The sequence below is a fragment of the Pan paniscus genome, chromosome 1 (genome assembly GCF_029289425.2).
Source record: "Pan paniscus chromosome 1, NHGRI_mPanPan1-v2.0_pri, whole genome shotgun sequence".
In the NCBI taxonomy this organism is placed as follows: Eukaryota; Metazoa; Chordata; class Mammalia; order Primates; family Hominidae; genus Pan; species Pan paniscus.
Window position 1 is genome coordinate 211,009,336 of NC_073249.2, and position 19,744 is coordinate 211,029,079.

Here is a 19,744-nt window from a genome sequence, read left to right on the forward strand (position 1 = left end):
GGCTGGAGTGCAGTGGCCTGACCTCAGCTCACTGCAAACTCCGCCTCCTGGGTTCACGCCATTCTCCTGCCTCAGCCTCCCGAGTAGCTGGGACTACAGACGCCCGCCACCACGCCCAGCTAATTTTTACATTTTTAGTAGAGACGGGGTTTCACCATGTTAGCCAGGATGGTCTCGATCTCCTGACCTCGTGATCCGCCCGCCTCGGCCTCCCAAAGTGCTGGGATTACAGGCGTGAGCCACCGCGCCTGGCCCCTATTTTAGTAAATAATTTAAGCAATCACTGAAATACACTTAGCTAAAAAATACTTAATTTGGTCTTTGTTGGCATGACTATCTACTAATAGTTTTAACTTGTTTACATGCTCAACATGACCAATGTAGGAGTAACAGTATATTACGGTCAGCTGTCAATTAAAAATATTACCAGTAGAGACCACAGAATAGCTTAAGCAGACTTTTCCATTATTCATGGCTTTCCTCATTTAAAACGTTAATATTTTGAAATGGGTTTTCCATTATAATTTTATGCCCAAAGTTATTTCAATGTAATGCAGTATCATACCTCATTCCTCAGTAGTAGCACAGAGGAAAGGACATTCACACAAAATTTTACCTGTAGAGCGTACTGGAAGATTCTGGACCTTGATCCCAAAACTTTTACGGGGCTCATCTTTTTCCAGAGATGAAAGCAACTGGGAAGTGGGTGCTGGGACTGCTGCAGACTGAACTGATCGAGCTGGAGAATCATCACTTGAACTACTGCTGGAATCACTGCTGCAAAAAGGCAACAACAACAAACTTTAGTGAAAAGACAAACAGAAAATGAGCAGCATTAGAAAACTTCTTAAAATAACTAATAGGTCTAAATTTTCAGGCTGGAATTTCTGGAGGCCCTGCATTCTACACATCTATCTCATACTCTACCTTCAGAGGTGGCAGAAGACGATAAATATGCAGGAGCACAAAAGTATAATCTTCATTTACCACCACATACCACCAATGCAAGTGTTGCATTCTATTAATAACTTGAACATTTTTTTTTCAAATGAAGTAAGACTAGTGAATTCAATTCACTTAGTGTAATAATAATAATAGTGCGTATATGGGTTTGGGATTCAGAGGTCTAGATTCAAATCTTGGATCAGACATATAGCACATGTCCATGGACAAATCACTTAACACCTTTGAAATGGGTTTCCTATCATAATTTTATGCCTAAAGTTACCACATGGAACACAGGACTATCAGCCAACATAATGAAACTAAATGAAAATAGAATTTCTAAAATTGCATCATACCCAATTTCCCCCAATATCAAGTGTGTAAAATGAAAATAATTATAATAGTACCTATATCACAGGGTTAAGAATTAAATAAAACAGATGGGGCTCAGTGGCTCACGCCTGTAATGCCAGCACTTTAGGAGGCCAAGGCGGGTGAGGTCAAGAAACTGAGATCATCCTGGCCAACATGGTGAAAACCCGTCTCTACTAAAAATATAAAAATTAGCTGGGTGTGGTGACGTGCGCCTGCAGTCCCAGCCACTCGGGAGGCTGAGGCAGGAGAATCGCTTGAACCTGGGAGGCAGAGGTTGCAGTGAGCCAAGATCGCATCACTGCACTCCCGCCTGGGTGACAGAGCAAGACTCCGTCTTAGGAAAAAAAAAAGAATTAAACGCAAAAGTTTAGAGAGTTTGGAATATGACAGGTATCCAATAAATAAAACAGGGCCGGGTGTGGTGGCTCACACCTATAATCCCAGCACTTTGGGAGGCAGAAGTGGCAGGATCGCTCGAAGCCAGGAGTTTGAGACCAGCCTGGGTAACAGAGTCAGGCCTTGTCTTTAAAACAAACAAAACAAACAAATAAATAAATAAATGAAGCAGCACTGCTCAGTTACTATTAGTAGTAGTAGTAGTAGCACTACTACCTCATGGGTAATTTTTAGGAAAACAATACCCAAAATAATTTTCCAGGTAGGTGCAATTTTTAAATTACTGAAGGACTAATGAATAAATATTATGTAAGTTACTAGATCATGTTACTTTAGGCTTTCTTCACTGTGATAACATGGAAAGGTGAGAGTTAATGAAACTAATCTCTTCAGTTTAATAAAATCCTCAAACAGAAAGAGAGTCAACTGAAGGACAAGAAGGAAATGCTACTTACACAGTCAAATTAAGAAAAAAATACATTTAAATAAGTTTATTATGCCTTACTTCTCTATGCAAGTTCATAGAAAAAAACTTTATTATGCCTAAGAACTATGTGAGAAACATAAAATTCTCTTTTCAGTACTGGACATGCAAGACTTTTGTGGCTTGCTTTTATGGCATTCTCAAATAGGTTAATAAAAAGTTATTTACAGATTTCGCTATCTTTCTGAAATTTTGCTTCATATTCTCCCCCATGTTATAAAGGCCTCACTTTTCAAGCAAATCATTTTGAGTGGTGAATCCATCTTAAGCACACTAGCTACAGGAAAAGACCCAGGGTAGTTTCTGTCTTTGCACTAGAACTACAGCTCTCATATTCAGGACAATCACTAATCCATCCAGACAAATGAGTCCAAGTTTAGGTTGAAAAAAATTTGCTACAGACCTTTTTTTTTCTTTTGAGACACAGTCTCGCTCTGTTGTCCAGGCTGGAGTGCAGTGGTGCGATCGTGGCTCACTGCAACCTCCACCTCTTGGGTTCAAGTGATTCTCGTGCCTCCTGAGTAGCTGGGATTACAGGCACGCACCACCATGCCCAGCTATTTTTTATATTTTTAGTGGAGACGGGGTTTCACCATGTTGCCCAGGTTGGTCTCAAACTCCTGACCTCAAGTGATCCGCCCACCTCAGCCTCCCAATGTGCTGGGAATACAGGCATGAGCCAACACATCCAGCCGCTACAGCATTTTTTAAAAACTAAAAAAGTTCTATGTTTTCTTATACAAAACTAAAGATGTTTCTAGAAAACTAATAATTTACACACCATTTTTAGCTCTCACATGTTAAAGCAATAGACGAAAACTTGACTGGGTGCAGTGGCTTAGTTCCTGTAATCCCACCACTTTGAGGCAGGAGGACTGCTTGAGGCCAGGAGTTCAAAACCAGCCTGGTCAACATAGCAACACCCCATCCCTACAAAAGAAAAATTTAAAAATTAGCTGGGCGTGGTGGCACGTACCTGTAATCCCAGCTACTGGGGAGGCTGAGGCAGAGGATCACGAGCCTAGGAGTTTGAGGTTGCAGTGAGCCATGGTCATACCACTACACTCCAGCCTAGGCAACAGAGCGAGACTCTGTCTCAAAAAAAAAAAAAAAAAAAGATGAAAACATGCCGAGTGCAGTGGCTCACGACCGTAATCCCAGCACTCTGGGAGGCCAAGGCAGGTGAATCACTTGCGGCCAGGAGTTCGAGGCTAGCCTGGCCAACATGGTGAAACCTCATCTCTACTAGAAATACAAAAATTAGCCAGGCTTGGTGGCACATGACGTGCCTGTAATCCAAGCTACTCTGGAAGCTGAGGCATGAGAATCACTTGAACCAGGGAGGCAGAAGCTGCATTAAACTCTGATCACACCACTGCACTCCAGCCTGGACAACAGAGTGAGACTGTCTCAAAAAAAAAAAAAAAAAAAAGGAAAGAAAGAAAAGAAAAAGAAAGCTTAATAAGGTTATCAGCACTTTCTGATAGTGGTTTGAAATGTAGGAAAATAAACCTCTGTCAGTGCAAACTACTAAGGATAAAGGCCTTGAGATAAAATCATAAGCTGTCATTGCTAGGCCCCTTATCAATGAATTAGGTTTAGCTTTCCCATCTATAAGAAGAAAAAATGTTTGCTGATCATCCAGCAAAAGCAGTGTTACAAGTATTAAGTAAATACTATCCTGAATACGATATTGTCATTGACATTAGGGTTTAATGAAATCAATCTTCTGTTTTTAGCACAGAAGGAAAAAGATACTTGTTATACGTGTTAAATACTCCAAGTAATATTAATACAAGATTATTCACAAGGCCACCAGATGACAGTATAGAATATGTTATGTGACTTATCAACTTAGTCAATGGCAATAATCATAAAGTAAACATTAAGGAAAATATTTTAATTACAATACTACCAATATTATATACACCAAATTTCCTTAGCAACAGCGGTTACAGAAGTAAACAATCACGAGCAAAAGCAAAATTTACGGCTACTGAAATCATTAACAAGGGCTGAGCACGGTAGCTCATGTCTGTAATCCCAGCACTTTGGGAGGCTGAGGCAGGCAGATCACGAGGTCAAGAGATCAAGACCATCCTGGCCAACATGGTGAAACCCCGTCTCTACTAAAAATACAAAAAAATTGGCTGGGCATGGTGGCGTGCGTCTGTAGTCCCAGCTACTCGGGAGGCTGAGGCAGGAGAACTGCTTGAACCCGGGAGGTGGAGGTTGCAGTGAGCCAAGATCGCACTACTCCACTCCAGCCTGGGGACACAGCAAGACTCCATCTCAAAAAAAGAAAAAAGAAATCATTAATAAGGCAACAAAAAGTTCTACACAAGTTTGTATTATAAAAATGAAGGCCGGGCATGGTAGCTAACGCCTGTAATCCCAGCACTTTGGGAGGCCAAGGCAGATGGATCACCTGAGGTCAGGAGTTTGAGACCAGCCTGGCCAACATGGTGAAACCCCATCTCTGCTAAAAATACAAAAGTTAGCTGGGAGTGGTGGCTCATGCCTGTAATCCCAGCTACTCAGGAGGCTGAGGCAGGAGAATCGCTTGAACCCGGGAGGCGGAGGTTGCAGTGAGCCGAGATCGTGCCATTGCACTCCAGCCTGGGCAACAACAGCGAAACTCCATCTTGAAAAATAAATAAAATAAAATAAAAATAAAAATAAAAATGGAGATGGCTGGACGCAGTGGCTCACACCTGTAAGCCCAGCACTTTGGGAGGCTGAAGCAGGTAGATTACCTGAGGTCAGGAGTCTGAGACCAGCCTGGCCAACATGGTGAAATACCATCTGTACTAAAAATAGAAAATTAGCCAGGTGTGGTGGCGTGTGTGTGTAATCCCAGCTACTCCGGAGGCTGAAGCAGGAGAATCACTTGAACCCAAGAGGCAGAGGTTGCAGTGAGCCAAGGTTGCGCCATTGCACTCCAGCCTGGGCAATAAGGGTGAAACTCCGTCTCAAAAAAAAAAGAGAGAGAGACAAAGATAATCAATCAATGGTGATAATGCCTTTAAAATAAAGTACAAAAATAATGGTAGAAATCAGATTTATTGTAAACATTTAAACAGATTTATTATAAACATTATCACAGGCCATTATTATAAACATTATTACAGGCACGGTGGCTCATGCCTGTAATCCCAGCACTTTGGGAGTCAGGTGAATCACCTGAGCTCAGAAGTTTGAGGCCTCAAAAAAAAAAAAAAAAATTATCACACTCTTTTTGGGTGAATCCCCTGCTACCACACCAATTCTGAAACAAGATATAGAATTTAACTTTCAGAATCATCTGCTGAATAATGTGAAGTGGCAACTAGAAGGGGAGACTGGTTTTAAAATTAATTATGAAACAATAAAAATGGTACAAGTTTTTAGTTCACTTTTTTTTTTTTTTTTTTTGAGATGGAGTTTCGCTCTTATTGCCCAGGCTGGAGTGCTGCTCACTGCAACCTCCACCTTCCAGGTTCAAGTGATTCTCCTGCCTCAGCCTCCCAAGTAGTTTGTTGGCCGCCAGGCCCGGCTGATTCTGTATTTTTAGTAGAGACAGGGTTTCACCATGTTGGTGAGGCTGGTCTCGAACTCCTGACCTCAAGTAATCCACCCGCCTTGGCCTCCCAAAGTGCTGGGATTACAGGCATGAGCCACCGCGCTCGGCCTCGAGTTCACATTGTGATATGCTAACCTAAACTGCAATGTACCATGGATTTCAAGATCTTGAATCAAAATGAGGGCATGAATGTAGGCCCCTAAATACTTTCAGTCTTACTAAATTGACAGAAGGCCCAAATGCCTGGAATTCTTGTCCATTTTAATTTTTAAAAATTTTTTATGTTCTCAATTTTGTTAGAGCTAAAGAATCACAACAGTTCATCAAAATGCATGATATAGTATTCAGTTGTTTCTTAAAAGCCAAAAATAGTTCATCAGAAGCTAATCTAAGTTGTCTTAAAGAAGTAGTAATAATGGTATATTGACTAATTGTTTTAGGAAAGTGGAATTTACCCAAGCACAACAATATTACATGTTCAATATCAATTAAAAGTATCATTCTAAATAAAGAATTGGAAGCCGGGCACAGTGCATAGTCCCAGCTACTCTGCAGGCTGAGGCAGGAGGATCCCTTGAGCTCAGGAGTTTGAGACCAGCATGCACATGACATGGCAAGACCCCAGTCTTTTCAAAAACAACAACAATTTGAGGCCAGGCACAATACTTTGGGAGGCCAAGGCAGGCAGATCACTTGAGCCCAGGAGTTTGAGACCAGCCTGCGCAACAGGACAAAACCCCATCTCTACAAAAAATTAGGCATGGTGGCATGTGCCTGTGGTCCCAGCTCCCTAGGAGTCTAAGGTGGGAGGATTATCTAAGCCCAGGAGGTCGAGGCTGTAGTGAGGTGTGATGGTGCCACTGCACTCCAGCCGGGGCTGGAACACAATTTAAAAGAAACCTAGTTCCACTTTTCTTAACCACATTTCCAAAGACAATTAAGGACAAATTATTTCTTATAATTTGTAATTAAGATTATTGAAAAAATGAAGAACCAGATCTGACCAGTATTTCCTTATGAAGAAATATAAGAGTAGGCAACTGGTTACATAACAATTCTTAATAAACGAACAGAATATAGGATGCTAGGATTCTCATAAACCAAATAATGATATCATGCCATCAACTAATCCTATTCCTGCAGCCATTTTACAAACAGAACTACATGAGCATTTGACTCTTACCACTGAAAATGCCAAGGCACTGAGTATGCTATTTATAAGATGACTCGGGGCTATATTTGTCAACATACAAGAGTGACATCCAGTTACTGACTTCTGTATCCCTCTATTATTTGTAAACATTCACGTATGGCAAATATGCATCTATACTGGTTTTTTTTTTTAAAGCTGGAAGATTAAAAGACATTTAACCAAATTAAGTTGAGAAACAAAACTCTGGCATAAACCAATATTTTCAGAAAGGAGCGATTAGGGCAATTAGAAAACACTGCAACTAACATAGTTAGAGGGCCCATTTGTCATAACCAGGTATCTCCCTAACCATCAGGTAGCTAATAATTTTTCTCTCCATATAATCAATACATAATTTGGGGTCAAAAGAAAAGATTTTCAATCAGGTTTGGGTGCCCACTGATCCTTATCTAATTTCTATTAGAATAATCATCTATTTTATTTTAACTTTTATTTATTTTATTTTTTGTAGAGACGGGGTCTTACTTTGTTGCCCAGGCTGATCTCCAATTCCTGGGCTCAAACGACCTTCCCACCTCGGCCTCCAAAAGTGCAGATTATAGGCGTGAGCCACCATTCCTGGCCCATAATCTCTTAAACAGAATGCATCACCACAGCAAGTAATAATACTTCCACATCTCATTTTTTTTTATAAGTCCAAATTGTATCTTTCTAGTGCAGCAGTTATCTAAGTGTAAGAGGACCTGTGAGGACCCAAAATCCTTTTAAGAGATCTGTGAGACCTTCCCTATTTCAACTGTGTATCTGTGTGAGGCCAAATTTTCTTCATATACTTCACCCAAAAAACCTTATAATCACAGTTTGAATACAGAATTGGTTATGAGAATCTAACTATCTTACTAAACCAGACGTTTAAAAGATTTTCAGGCCGGGCACAGTGGCTCACGCCTGTAATCCCAGCACTTTGGGAGGCTGAGGCAGGAAGATCACTTGAGGTCAGGAGTTTGAGATCAGCCTGGCCAACATGGCGAAACCCTAACTCTGCTAAAAATACAAATATTAGCGGGGCGTGGTGGCACATGCCTGTAGTCCCAGCTACTTGGGAGGCTAAGGCATGCGAATCGTTTGAACCTGGGAAGTGGAGGTTGCAGTGAGCCGAAATCATGCCACTGCACTCTAGCCTGGGTGACAGAGTAAGACTGTCTCAAAAAAAAAAAAAAACTAAATAAATAAGTAAAAAATAAAAGGTTTTCAAAAAATAAAACGTCATTCTCACTAAAATAAAAATTTTAAAGTTTAAATTTCAATACGGCAAATGTCAATAGATACTATCCACAATAAATGAAAGCCCGATAATTTTAAAATGTAAAGTCAAGCCTAGAAAGTTTTAAAAACAGTTCAGCAGTCTGATGTGACACCATTACCATTTTCAACTCCACCACTTCTGATGTAATCTGAATTTAAGCCTCTTTTGTTGGTGTTTTTTTTTTTTTTTTTTTTTTTGAGATGGAGTCTCACTTTGTCACCCAGGCTGGAGTGCAGTGGCGTGATCTCGGCTCACTGCAACTTCCGATCCCCAGGTTCAAATGATCCCCCCACCTCAGCCTTCTGGGTAGCTGGGACCACAGACCACACGTATGGACCACCACGCCCTGCTATTTTTTTTGTTTGCATTTTTAGTAGAGACAGGGTCTTGCCATGTTGTCTAGGGTGGTCTCGAACTTCTGAGCTCAAGCAATCTGCTGACCTCGGCCTCCTGGCTCATTACAGGCATGAGCCACCACGCCCAGCCTATTTTTTTTTTTTTTTTTTTTTTACCAGACAGAGTCTCTACTCTTTCGCTCAGGCTGGAGTACAGCGGCGCAATCTTGGCTCACTGAAACCCCTGCCTCCCAGGTTCTAGCAATTCTGCTGCCTCAGCCGCCCCTACACCTTTTTTTTTTTAAGGGACGATGTATTACTATGTTGCCCAGGCTGGCCTCAAACTCCTGGGCTCAAACGTCCTCCCGTCTCAGTCACCCTAGAAGAAGCTGGAACTACATGCATACACCACCACACCTGACTCAAGCCTCTATTTTTTTTTTACTCCAAAAAATAACAAGGAAATAATCAACTGAGTGACCTGCCAAGACACTTCATTTTGCCTCTCTTAACTTGAATTTCCCTAGCGGTTAGCAGACCTCATGATCTTTCAAGGACCCTACTAGTTTTAGCAGGGTTCTACAACATTTTTGTTGTCACAGTGGGGGTGGGGTGGGGTAGGGTTACTGGCATCTGCCAAGTACCCTACAGTGCACAGGAAAGTCCCAACAAAGAGTTCTCTGGTCTCAAATGTGAATAGTGCCAAGACTGAGAAACCCTGGCCTGTATTATTTCTTGGACTGCTTTCCCATCTTTTGAAAAACCAACATGCTAATTTCAAGCTGCAATCCAAACGCAGGATCCTTAACATTGATTATTCTTCCTCATTACTAATGTATCATTTCATAAAAATCTTTGAATTGTAAGAAAAAAATGTAAACTTCTGAAAATCAAACTTCCTCAAGAAGAAGCTGAGATCTAAAACACTCTGGTGTCACTTGATTTTGGACAACATGATAAAAAGGTAAAGTATAAACAACTTTTTTACAATATTAACTTCACCATTCAATACCAAGGTCACTACTTTATAGACAAAACCATTTTATAATTTTTAAACAAGTAGTAAGTAAAATATATACAATATTGCTTACTCATACTCTAGTGTAAGGTTTACATCAATGAAAACGATTCCATTCATATTGAAATGGTTTTTACCGCAACAGCTTTCCTTACCGTCAACCTAGGGCCTGAAGGTGGTAGTTTAATATCACAATTAGATTTTTCCTCACCAAAGTACAATGCTCAGAAGAAATTAGAAAAAGGTCTATTTTACACATAAAGTTAATGGGGTATTTTGCTTTATAATTTTAAGACATTTTTAATTTCGTTTAAAAAGCACACTACAGGCCAGGGGTGGTGGCTCATGCCTGTAATCCCAGCACTTTGGTAGGCCGAGGACGGTGGACCGCCTGAGGTCAGGAGTTCAAGACCACCCTGACCAATATGCTGAAACCCAGTCTCTACTAACAATACAAAAATTAGCCAGGCATGGTGGCATGCAGCTGTAGTCCCAGCTACTCAGGAGGCTGAGGCAGGAGAACTGCCTGAACCTGGGAGGCAGAGGTTGCAGTGAGCCGAGATAGCGCCATTACACTCCAGCCTGGGTGACAGTGACACTCTCTCTCAAAAATAAATAAATAAATAAATAAAATAAAAAAATAAAACAACAACCATAGAAACCACACTACAACTCAACAACAAAAAGCAACCTGATTCAAAACTGGTCAAAGACTTCAAAGACATTTCTCCAAAGATATATAAATGGCAAATAAGCACAAGAAAAAATGCGCAACATCTAATAATTAGGGAAACGCAAATCATAACCATGTGAAACTGGGCTCATACTTGTAGTTGACACTACTTGGGAGCCTGAGGCAGAAGGACAGCATGAGCCCAGGAGTTCGAGTTCAGCATAAACAACACAGGATCTTAAAAAAACAAAAACAAAAAACAAAAAACTCTGCCACATGATACATCACTTCACACCCACTAGGATGGCTATTATTAAAAACAAACTGCCGAGCACAGTGGCTCACGCCTGTAATCCTAGCACTTTGGAAGGGCGAGGCAGGCAGATCACTTGAGCTCAGGAGTTCAAGACCAGCCTGGCCAACATGGCGAAATCCCGTCTCTACAAAAAATTACCAAAAACGATTAGCCAGGCATGGTGGTATGTGCCTGTAGTCCCAGCTACTTGGTGGGGGTGCTGAGTCAGGAAGATGGCTTGAACCTGGGAAGTCAAGGTTGCAGTGGGCCAAAATCGCACCACTACACTGCAGCCTAGATGACAAAGTGAGACCCTGTCTCAAAAAAACAAGCAAACAAAATAACAAATGCAAGGACGTGAAGAAATTGGAACCCTTGTGCATTACTGACGGGAAAGTAAAATGGTACAGCCATGGGGTTCCCCAAACGCTAACTTACCACTGAACCAGCGATTCCACTATGGTTATATACCCAAGAGAAATGAAGACGGGAACTCAACTAGATATTTGTACACTCACATTCATAGCATGTTCAACACCCAAAAGGTGGAAGCAACCCAAGTGTCTATCGACAGATGAGTGAGTCAACAAAATATGGTATACACATAAAATAGAATATTATTCAGCCTTTTAAAGAAAGGAAATTTTGGCTGGGTGCAGTGGCTCACGCCTGTAACCCCAGCACTTTGGGAAGCCAAGGTGGACGGATCACCTGAGATCAGGAATTCAAGACCAGCGTGGCCAACATGGTGAAACCCCATCTCTACTAAAAACACAAAAAAATTAGCCAGGCGGTAGTTGCACATGCCTGTAATCCCAGCTACTCGGGAGGCTGAGGCAGGAGAATCGCTTGAGCCTGGGAGGTGGAGGTTGCAGTGAGCCAAGACTGAGACACTGCACTCTAGCCTGGGCAACAGAGTGAGACCCTGTCTCAAACCAAAAAAAAAAGAAAGAAAAAAAATTTTTTGACAAATGCTACATCATGAATGAACCTTGAAGATATTATGCTAAATGAAATAAACCAGCCATACCCAAAAAAGATTGTATGATTCCATTTATAGGAGGTACCTGGAGTAGTCAACTTCATAAAGGCAGAAAGTAGAATGGTGGTTGCCAGGGGCTGGGGGAAAGGGAGAATTGGGAGTTATTGTTTAATGGGTATAGAGTTTCAGTTGAGGAAGATGAAAAAGTTCTGGAGATAGATGGTGGTGATGGTTGCAAAATAATGTCAATGTATTTAAGTGCCACTGAACTGAACACTTAAAAGTCGTTAAAATGGTAAATTTTATTTTACACACACACACACACACACACACACACACACACACGATAAATTAAGAAGTAAAATACAAAGTTAGTGGTCACTCTCCTTTGTTCCTTAGAAAAAGATAAGCGATTCCAAACCAGTCAAAGTAAGCTACCTGCTGCTTTTTGTCCACAATGCTCTGCTCAATCAAGGGGTCTCACAGCCTGTCTTTCCCAGGTAAACTTCCTCAGAGATGACATCAGGGCAATGAGTCAGACCTAACTGGTGACTGTGCAACTATTACAAAAGAAACGGGGAAAGCATTGCAGGACTCAACTGTATAAATCATCAATGAAGCCCTTTAGAGCCAAAGTTATTGAAAAGCGATCTAAACTCTTTAAATTTAGGATAGTATTAAGAAAATGCTGTGTTGATACATTAAAAAGCAAAAATGCGGCCAGGTGCAGTGGCTCAAGCCTGTAATCCCAGCACTTTGGGAGGCCGAGGCAGGTGGATCACCTAAGGTCAGGAGTTTGAGACCACCCTGACCAATATGGTGAAACTCCGTCTCTACTAAAAAATACAAAAATTAGGCCGGGCGTGGTGGCCCACACCTGTAATCCCAGCACTTTGAGAGGCCGAGGCGGGGAGATCACCTGAGGTTGGAAGTTTGAAGACCAGCCTGACCAACTTGGAGAAACTCCGCCTCTACTAAAAATACAATATTAGCTGGGTGTGGTGGCTGGCGCCTATAATCCCAGCTACTCGGGATTACAAGCAGAAGAATCACTTGAACCCAGAAGGCGGAGGTTGCGGTTAGCCGAGACTACGCCACTGCACTCCAGCCTGGGCAACAAGAGCGAAACTCCGTCTCAAAAAAAAAAAAAAAGAAAGAAAAATTAGCCAGGCGTGGTGGCGTACGCCTGTAGTCCCAGCTACTCGGGTGGCTGAGACAGGAGAATCGCTTGAACCCAGAAGTGGAGGTTGCAGTGAGCCGAGATTGAACCACTGCACTCCAGCCTGGGCGACAAAGCGAGACTCCATCTCCAAAAAAAAAAAAGTTTTTATTATGTAACCAATATTTTAATTTCAACTTTGTTTGGTCTATCAGATTTCTCCGGTCATCAGAAACTACAAAGATTTCTAATGGGAAAAGAGCTGATATGATAATGATTAACTGAATTAGTAGAGTGAAACTGACAAAGGAAGAAAGCTTTCTCTTACTAGACAAAGCTGGAGGTGGAAAGAGAACCATAACCAACCACCAACACTAATGCTTCTTTTCTTTCAAGACAAGGTCTCGCTCTGTCATCCAGGCTGGAGTGCAGAGGTGCACTCATGGCCCACTGCAGCCTCAACCTCCTGGGCTCAAGCAATCCTCCCACCTCAGCCTCCTAAGTAGCTAGGACAACAGGCATGCACCACCACACCAGGCTAACACTTAAAATTACTTGTAGAGACAGGATCTCACTATGTTGCCCAAGCTAGTAATTTTTCTTCTGACTACAATGACCCTTTATTGCTGATATAAACAACTAATAAAATTTCCTAAAGATTACTTAGTACAAAATCTAGACCTCAGAAATTAACTTCTTAAAGCTCTCCTACTATCCATCTAGACTTCACCTCTGAATAATTATAAACATCAAACAAATCTAAACCTTAGGCAGGTACTGGCTCCACTTAAGTAATAAATTAATCAATAGGTAAGATTTAGGCTTAACTAGATTTAGTGTTGATGGTCACTAAAGTGATGGTAAAGGCTGGGCATAGTGGCTCAATCCTGTAATCCCAGCACTTTGGGAGGCCGAGGAGGGTGGATAACGTGAGGTCAGGAGTTTGAGACCAGCCTGACCAATATAGTGAAACCACGTCTCTACAAATAATACAAAAATTTGCCAAGAGTGGTGGCACGCGCCTGCAGTCCCAGCTACGTGGGAGGCTGAGACAGGAGAATTGCTTGAATCTGGGAGGCGGAGATTGCAGTGAGCCAAGATCCCACCACTGCACTCCAGCCTGGGTGACAGAGTGAGACTGTCTCAAAAAAAACAAACAAACAAACAAAAAAAAGTGATGGTAAAATCAAACACAATAATTAATCAGTTTTATTATTCCTCATCTATTCTCAAGTCCAATAGTTTACATAAATGAGAGGAAAAAAATCATTAAAATACTGCATTTTATAAAAGTGCCTTATTTTGGCAGAAAATGCTGTTTAAAATTGTGTTTAAATATGCTTTATGTGGTTAGCATGCTGACAAAAGATTAAGTATAGGCCGGGCATGGTGGCTCACGCCTGTAATCCCAGCACTTTGGGAGGCCGAGACAGGTGGATCGCCTGAGGTCAGGAGTTCAAGACTAGCCTGGCCAACATGGAGAAACCCCAACTCTAATAAAAATATAAAAAAAAATTAGCTGGGCACAGTGGCGCATGCCTGTAGTCCCAGCTACTCAGGAGACTGAGTGGGAGAATCGCTTGAACCTGGGAGGCAGAGGTTGCAGTGAGCCGAGATCATGCCACTGCACTCCACCCTGGGCAACAGAGTGATATTCTGTCTCCAAAAAAAAAAAAAAAGGTTAAGTATAAGTAATTATTTGGGATCCAATTACAGCAGTAGTTAATGTTTTAAAGTTTACTACTATCTTTTGGTAGAGTTAAGCAAAAGGATTATGTTAATAGTTGATCAACAGGGTATCTGGTAGATAATTAAAGCTTACCCAAAAAGAATAAAGGAATATTATTCACCTTTATAAAGGAATGAAATTATGATACATGTGACAAGACAGATGAGCCTTGAAAATATTATGCTAAGTGAAATAAGCCAGACACAAAAGGACAAATGCTGTGTGGTTCCACACATATGGGTACCTAGAGCTGTCAAGAATTCATGGGGACAGAAAGCAGAACAGTAGTCAGCAGAGGCTAAGAGAGGGAGGAATGGGAGTTATTGTTTAATGATAATGGATAGTGGTGATGGTCACACAATATGAATGTACTTAATGGCACAGAACTATACACTTAAAAATGGTTAAAATGAGGCCAGGAATGGGTGGTTCACACCTGTAATCCCAGCACTTTGGGAGGCCGAGGCGGGCGGATCACCTGAGGTCGGGAGCTCGAGATCAGCCTGACCAACATGGAGAAACCCTGTCTCTACTAAAAATACAAAATTAGCCAGGCGTGGTGGCACATGCCTATATTCCCAGCTACTCAGGAGGCTGAGGCAGGAGAATTGCTTGAACCCGGGAGGCAGAGTTTGCGGTGAGCCAAGATCGCGCCACTGCACTCCAGCCTGGGCAACGAGAGCGAAACTCTGTCTCAATAAAAATAAAAATAAAAAGGTAAATATTATGCTGTGTATATTTTACTACAATTTAAAAAAACTTTTTTGAAGACTTGTAAGCTTTGGCATTAAAAATACAATATGGGCCGGGCGCGGTGGCTCACGCTTGTAATCCAGCATTTGGGAGGCCAAGGCAGGCAGATCAGGAGGTCAGATCGAGCCCAACCTGGCCAACATGGTGAAACCCCGTCTCTACTAAAAATACAAAAATTAGCTGGTGTGGTGGCACGTGTCTGTAATCCCAGCTATTCCGGAGGCTGAGGCACGAGAATCATTTGAACCCAGGAGGCGGAGGTTGCAGTGAGCCAGGGTCACATCACTGCACTCCAGCCTGGGCGAAAGAGCGAGACTCCGTCTCAAAAAAAAAAAAAAACAAAAAAAAAACCATAATATGGTAGTTTTAGGATCTACTGTCCTAATAACAGCAGCAAAAATGGAAAGAGGCTACGTTTTTGTTAATCTATTATTAAGAATCATGTGACTTCTTTTTGGGTTGGCTTTACTGGACCCTTCACACTCAGAAAACCTTGTACTCAAGTAACTCAAAGCAAAAAGCATCAAACATGCATGCTCCCTGAAAGCAGTAAGCAGATGTAACATTTCTGCCTAAGAACAAGAAATCCTTCCAACGTGGCAGCAGTCTTTATTTAAGAGACAAAAAAGATGAGAAAATTTAAACTGTCAAATACAATGGGATTTTCTCATTCCCTTAGTCACACAGTATATAGAATCTGATATTTCTTGTATGAAAAAACTAAAATGTTTCAGAAGGCACAGGCCAAGAAAGCACACAGATCAAGTGAGTGTGTGTGTGTTTTAATTCCAAGTGGTCACATACAACTGATGTAGCCTTACCAAACCCACAAGCAAATTTGAAGTTTGAGGTTTTTGCCTTTTCTGTCGCCCAGGCTGGAGTGCAGTAGTGCAATCTTGGCTCATTGCAACCTCCATTTCCTGGGTTCAAGCGATTCTTAAGCTTCAGCCACAAGTAGCTAGGATTACAGGCACACGCCACCACACCCGGCTAATTTTTGTATTTTTAGTAGAGACAGGGTTTTGCCATGTTGACCAGGCTGATCTCAAACTCCTGGCCTCAAGTGATCCTCAAGCCTTAGCCTCCCCCAAAGTGCTGGGATTACAGCGGGAGCCACTGCAATTGGCTTGCTTTTTTTGTTGTTTTTTTTTAAGAGACAGGGTCTCGCTCTGTTGCCCAGGCTTGAGTGTACTGGCCTTTTTTCAATTTAACTTTGACACTAATGACATCTCCTCTCTATCCAGAATGAAAAAGAAGTTTGCTATTTCCTGCTTCTGAACTCTCCATTAGGGCAGTTGCAGGGACAAGGAGTTAGAAAAGCACCTAACTCCCTACCAGAAAGCCTAAGCCATCCGCTATTTGGTATACTTTTTTGTTTATTTATAAATGACTACGAATTACTCAGTTAGAAAACTCAGGCTAAAATTCTTCTGCTTAAATATAATTAATTCTCTGCAGTTTCTTCCAGTGACAGATACAAAGCTACAGTCCAAGATGGCTCCACATACCATGACACAGCATATTCAGGAAGCTAATCCGCCCCTCTCTACCACCATTGAAAATAACATATAAAGAATCACAGAACTCCTCCAGTTTGGGTTATACAAATGATGCCTAGAAGCAACACAGATGTGTATTATTTCTGTCTTCTAATTCCAACAACTGAATTCCAGTCTATTAGCACCAGTATGTAAACAGACATATTTTAAACCTCTATCAAAAGTACTAGCCATCACTTAAAAATGATCATCAGATGAAAGTGTTTTTGTTGTTGTTGTTTGAGACAGAGTTTCACTCTTGTTGCCCAGGCTGGAGTGCAATGGCGCAATCTCAGCTCACTGCAACCTCCACCTCCTGGGTTCAAACGATTCTCCTGCCTCAGCATCCTGATTAGCTGGGATTACAGGTGCATGCCACCATGCCCAGCTAATTTTGTATTTTTAATAGAGATGGGGTTTCGCCATGCTGACCAGCCTGGTCTTGAACTCCTGACCTCAGGTGATCTGCCTGCCTCAGCCTCCTAAAGTGCTGGGATTACAGACGTGAGCCACCGTGCCCTGCCCAAAGTTGTTTTCTAAATTTTAAAAATAAATTTACTCTGGTTAAGATTATTTGATTTTCTTCTTGGGAAATTAATTTATTTAGGGGCTTTGATATTAACATATTTCTAAGCCTAGAACCTGGACTTTGAAATAAATATTTCGGTTGAGCCATTCCCTCAGCCACCCTGGAAACAGGCATTTTAGCCTGACCAACACTTGAAGTGTTGAAGATGGAATCTGGAAGTAGTTCAGTTTATATTTTAGGCATAATAGTCCCAAGAGGCTTTTCTATTAACCCATCATTTCCAAGAGAATAGAAGGGTTTAGGGAATTTAAAAAAAGAAAAATAACAAACTCTATTCGTCTTTAAACAAAATGAAAAGCACTAAATTGATACACAAATTATTTTGTGACATTACAGCTTAATAGAGCTTGCTTCTAGAAGAGCACTGTCCAGTAGAAATACAAGCCACAAAATTTTAATTTTCAAATAGTCATATTTTAAAAAGTAAAAAGAAGAGCTGGGAGCAGTGGCTCACGCCTGTAATCCCAGCACTCTGGGAGGCAGAGGTGGGCGGATCACGAGGTCAGGAGATCGAGACCACCCTGGCTAACAAGGTGAAACCCCATCTCTACTAAAAATACAAAAAGAAAATTAGCCAGGCATGGTGGCAGGTGCCTATAGTCCCAGCTACTCGGGAGGCTGAGGCAGGAGAATGACGTGAACCCGGGAGGCGGAGCATACAGTGAGCCAAGATTACGCCACTGCACTCCAGCCTGGGCGACAGAGAGAGACTCCATCTCAAAAAAAAAAAAAAAAAAAAAAAAGTAAAAAGAAACAGATGTAATTAATGTAGTAATATGCTTTATTTAACCTAATATATTCAAAATATCATTTGAACATGTAGCCAACATAAATAAGCTGTTTTTTTTTTTAAACCAGGTCTCCAGAACTTGATGTGTATATTTTTAAACAGTTCTGAGATATATGTGAATTTATCAACATGACACCATGACATTAGTTTTTCTTAATGGTTTTTATATTAGCCCAGGTACAGTGGCTCATGCATGTAATCCCAGTGCTTTGGGAGTCCAAGGCAGGAGGATCACTTGAGGTCATGAGACCTAGACCAGCCTGGGCAACATAGCGAGACCCTATCGCTTAAAAACAAAAAACAAAAAACAAGGCCGGGCGCGGTGGCTCAATCCTGTAATCCCAGCACTTTGGGAGGCTGAGGTGGGCAGATCACCAGGTCAGGAGATCAAGACCATCCTGGCTAACATGGTGAAACCCCATCTCTACTAAAAATACAAAAATTAGCCAGGCGTGGTGGCGGGTGCCTGTAGTCCCAGCTACTCGGGAGGCTGAGGCAGGAGAATGGCGTGAACCCAGGAGGCGGACCTTGCAGTGAGCCGAGATGGTGCCACTACACTCCAGCCTGGGCGACAGAGCCAGACTCCATCTCAAAAAAAAAAAAAAAAAAAAATTTAGCTAAGTGTGGTGGCATGTCTATAGTCTCGGCTACTTAGGAGGCTGAGGTGAGGGGATCCCTTGAGCCCAGGAGTTTAAGGTTGCAGTGAGCCATGATTGCACCACCACTCCAGCCAGGGTGACAGAGCAAGACTGCCTCTAAAAAAAAATTTTTTTCATAGCAATTATTTCCAAATGTGCTAAACCTCTAAGTGTTAGCTCCTGTAAACGGAATTTCTTTGTTAAAACCCACACACATATATTTCTGGGCTACGCTTAAGCATTACAAAGGCCTACCATTTTCTCCTGAAGGATGATGTGCTGGTTTATTAGGGAGGTTTTTGTTTCTAGCTAGGATATCCAGTACTGCAGCCACTAGTCACATGTGGCTATTGAGTACTTGAAATGTGGCTATTCAGTGCACCAGTACTGATCAATGCTATAACACGGATGAACTGCAAAAACATATTAAGTGAAAGAAGCCAGTCACAAAAGACCGCAATATGGTATGATTTTCCTTCTATTAAATGTCCAGAATAGGCTATAGAGATAGATTAGCAGTTGCCTTGAGCTGGAGGAGAAAAAGAATGGAGAGCAACTGCTAACGGGTATGAGGTTTCTTTTCGGGGTCATGAAAATGCACTAGTTTCATTATGGTGATGGTTGCAAAATGCTGTAAATGTATTAAAAAGCATTAACTGTCCACTTAAATGGGTGAATTTTATAGTGGAAGTTGCAGTGAGCAGAGATTGCACTCCAGCCTGGGAAGCAGAGCAAGACCCAGTCTTAAAAAAAAAAAAAAAACCTGAGTCAAAATCTAAAAATATCAACCAGGCCAGGCACGGTGGCTCATGCCTATAATCCCAGCACTTTGGGAGGTCGGGGTGGGCGGATCATAAGGTCAAGAGTTCGAGACCAGCCTGGCCAACATGGTGAAACTCAGTCTCTACTAAGAATACAAAAATTAGCTGGGTGTGGTGGTGCGTGCCTGTACTCCCATCTACTCGGGAGGCTGAGGCAGGAAAATCGCTTGAACCCGGGAGGCAGAGGTTGCAGTGAGCCTAGA

General features: G+C 41.8%; 1 protein-coding gene across 3 annotated transcripts in view; it reads right to left on the reverse strand.

Annotated features, from left to right (window-relative positions):
- The window catches only part of SPEN (spen family transcriptional repressor), a 92,092-nt gene that overhangs the window by 30,349 nt on the left and 41,999 nt on the right, over positions 1–19,744 (reverse strand). For all 3 annotated transcript variants that reach the window (XM_034956134.3, XM_034956140.3, XM_003806248.6), the window contains one exon: positions 617–777. In XM_034956134.3, the coding sequence (XP_034812025.3) occupies positions 617–777 (161 nt within the window). The remainder of the gene's footprint in view (positions 1–616; positions 778–19,744) is intronic.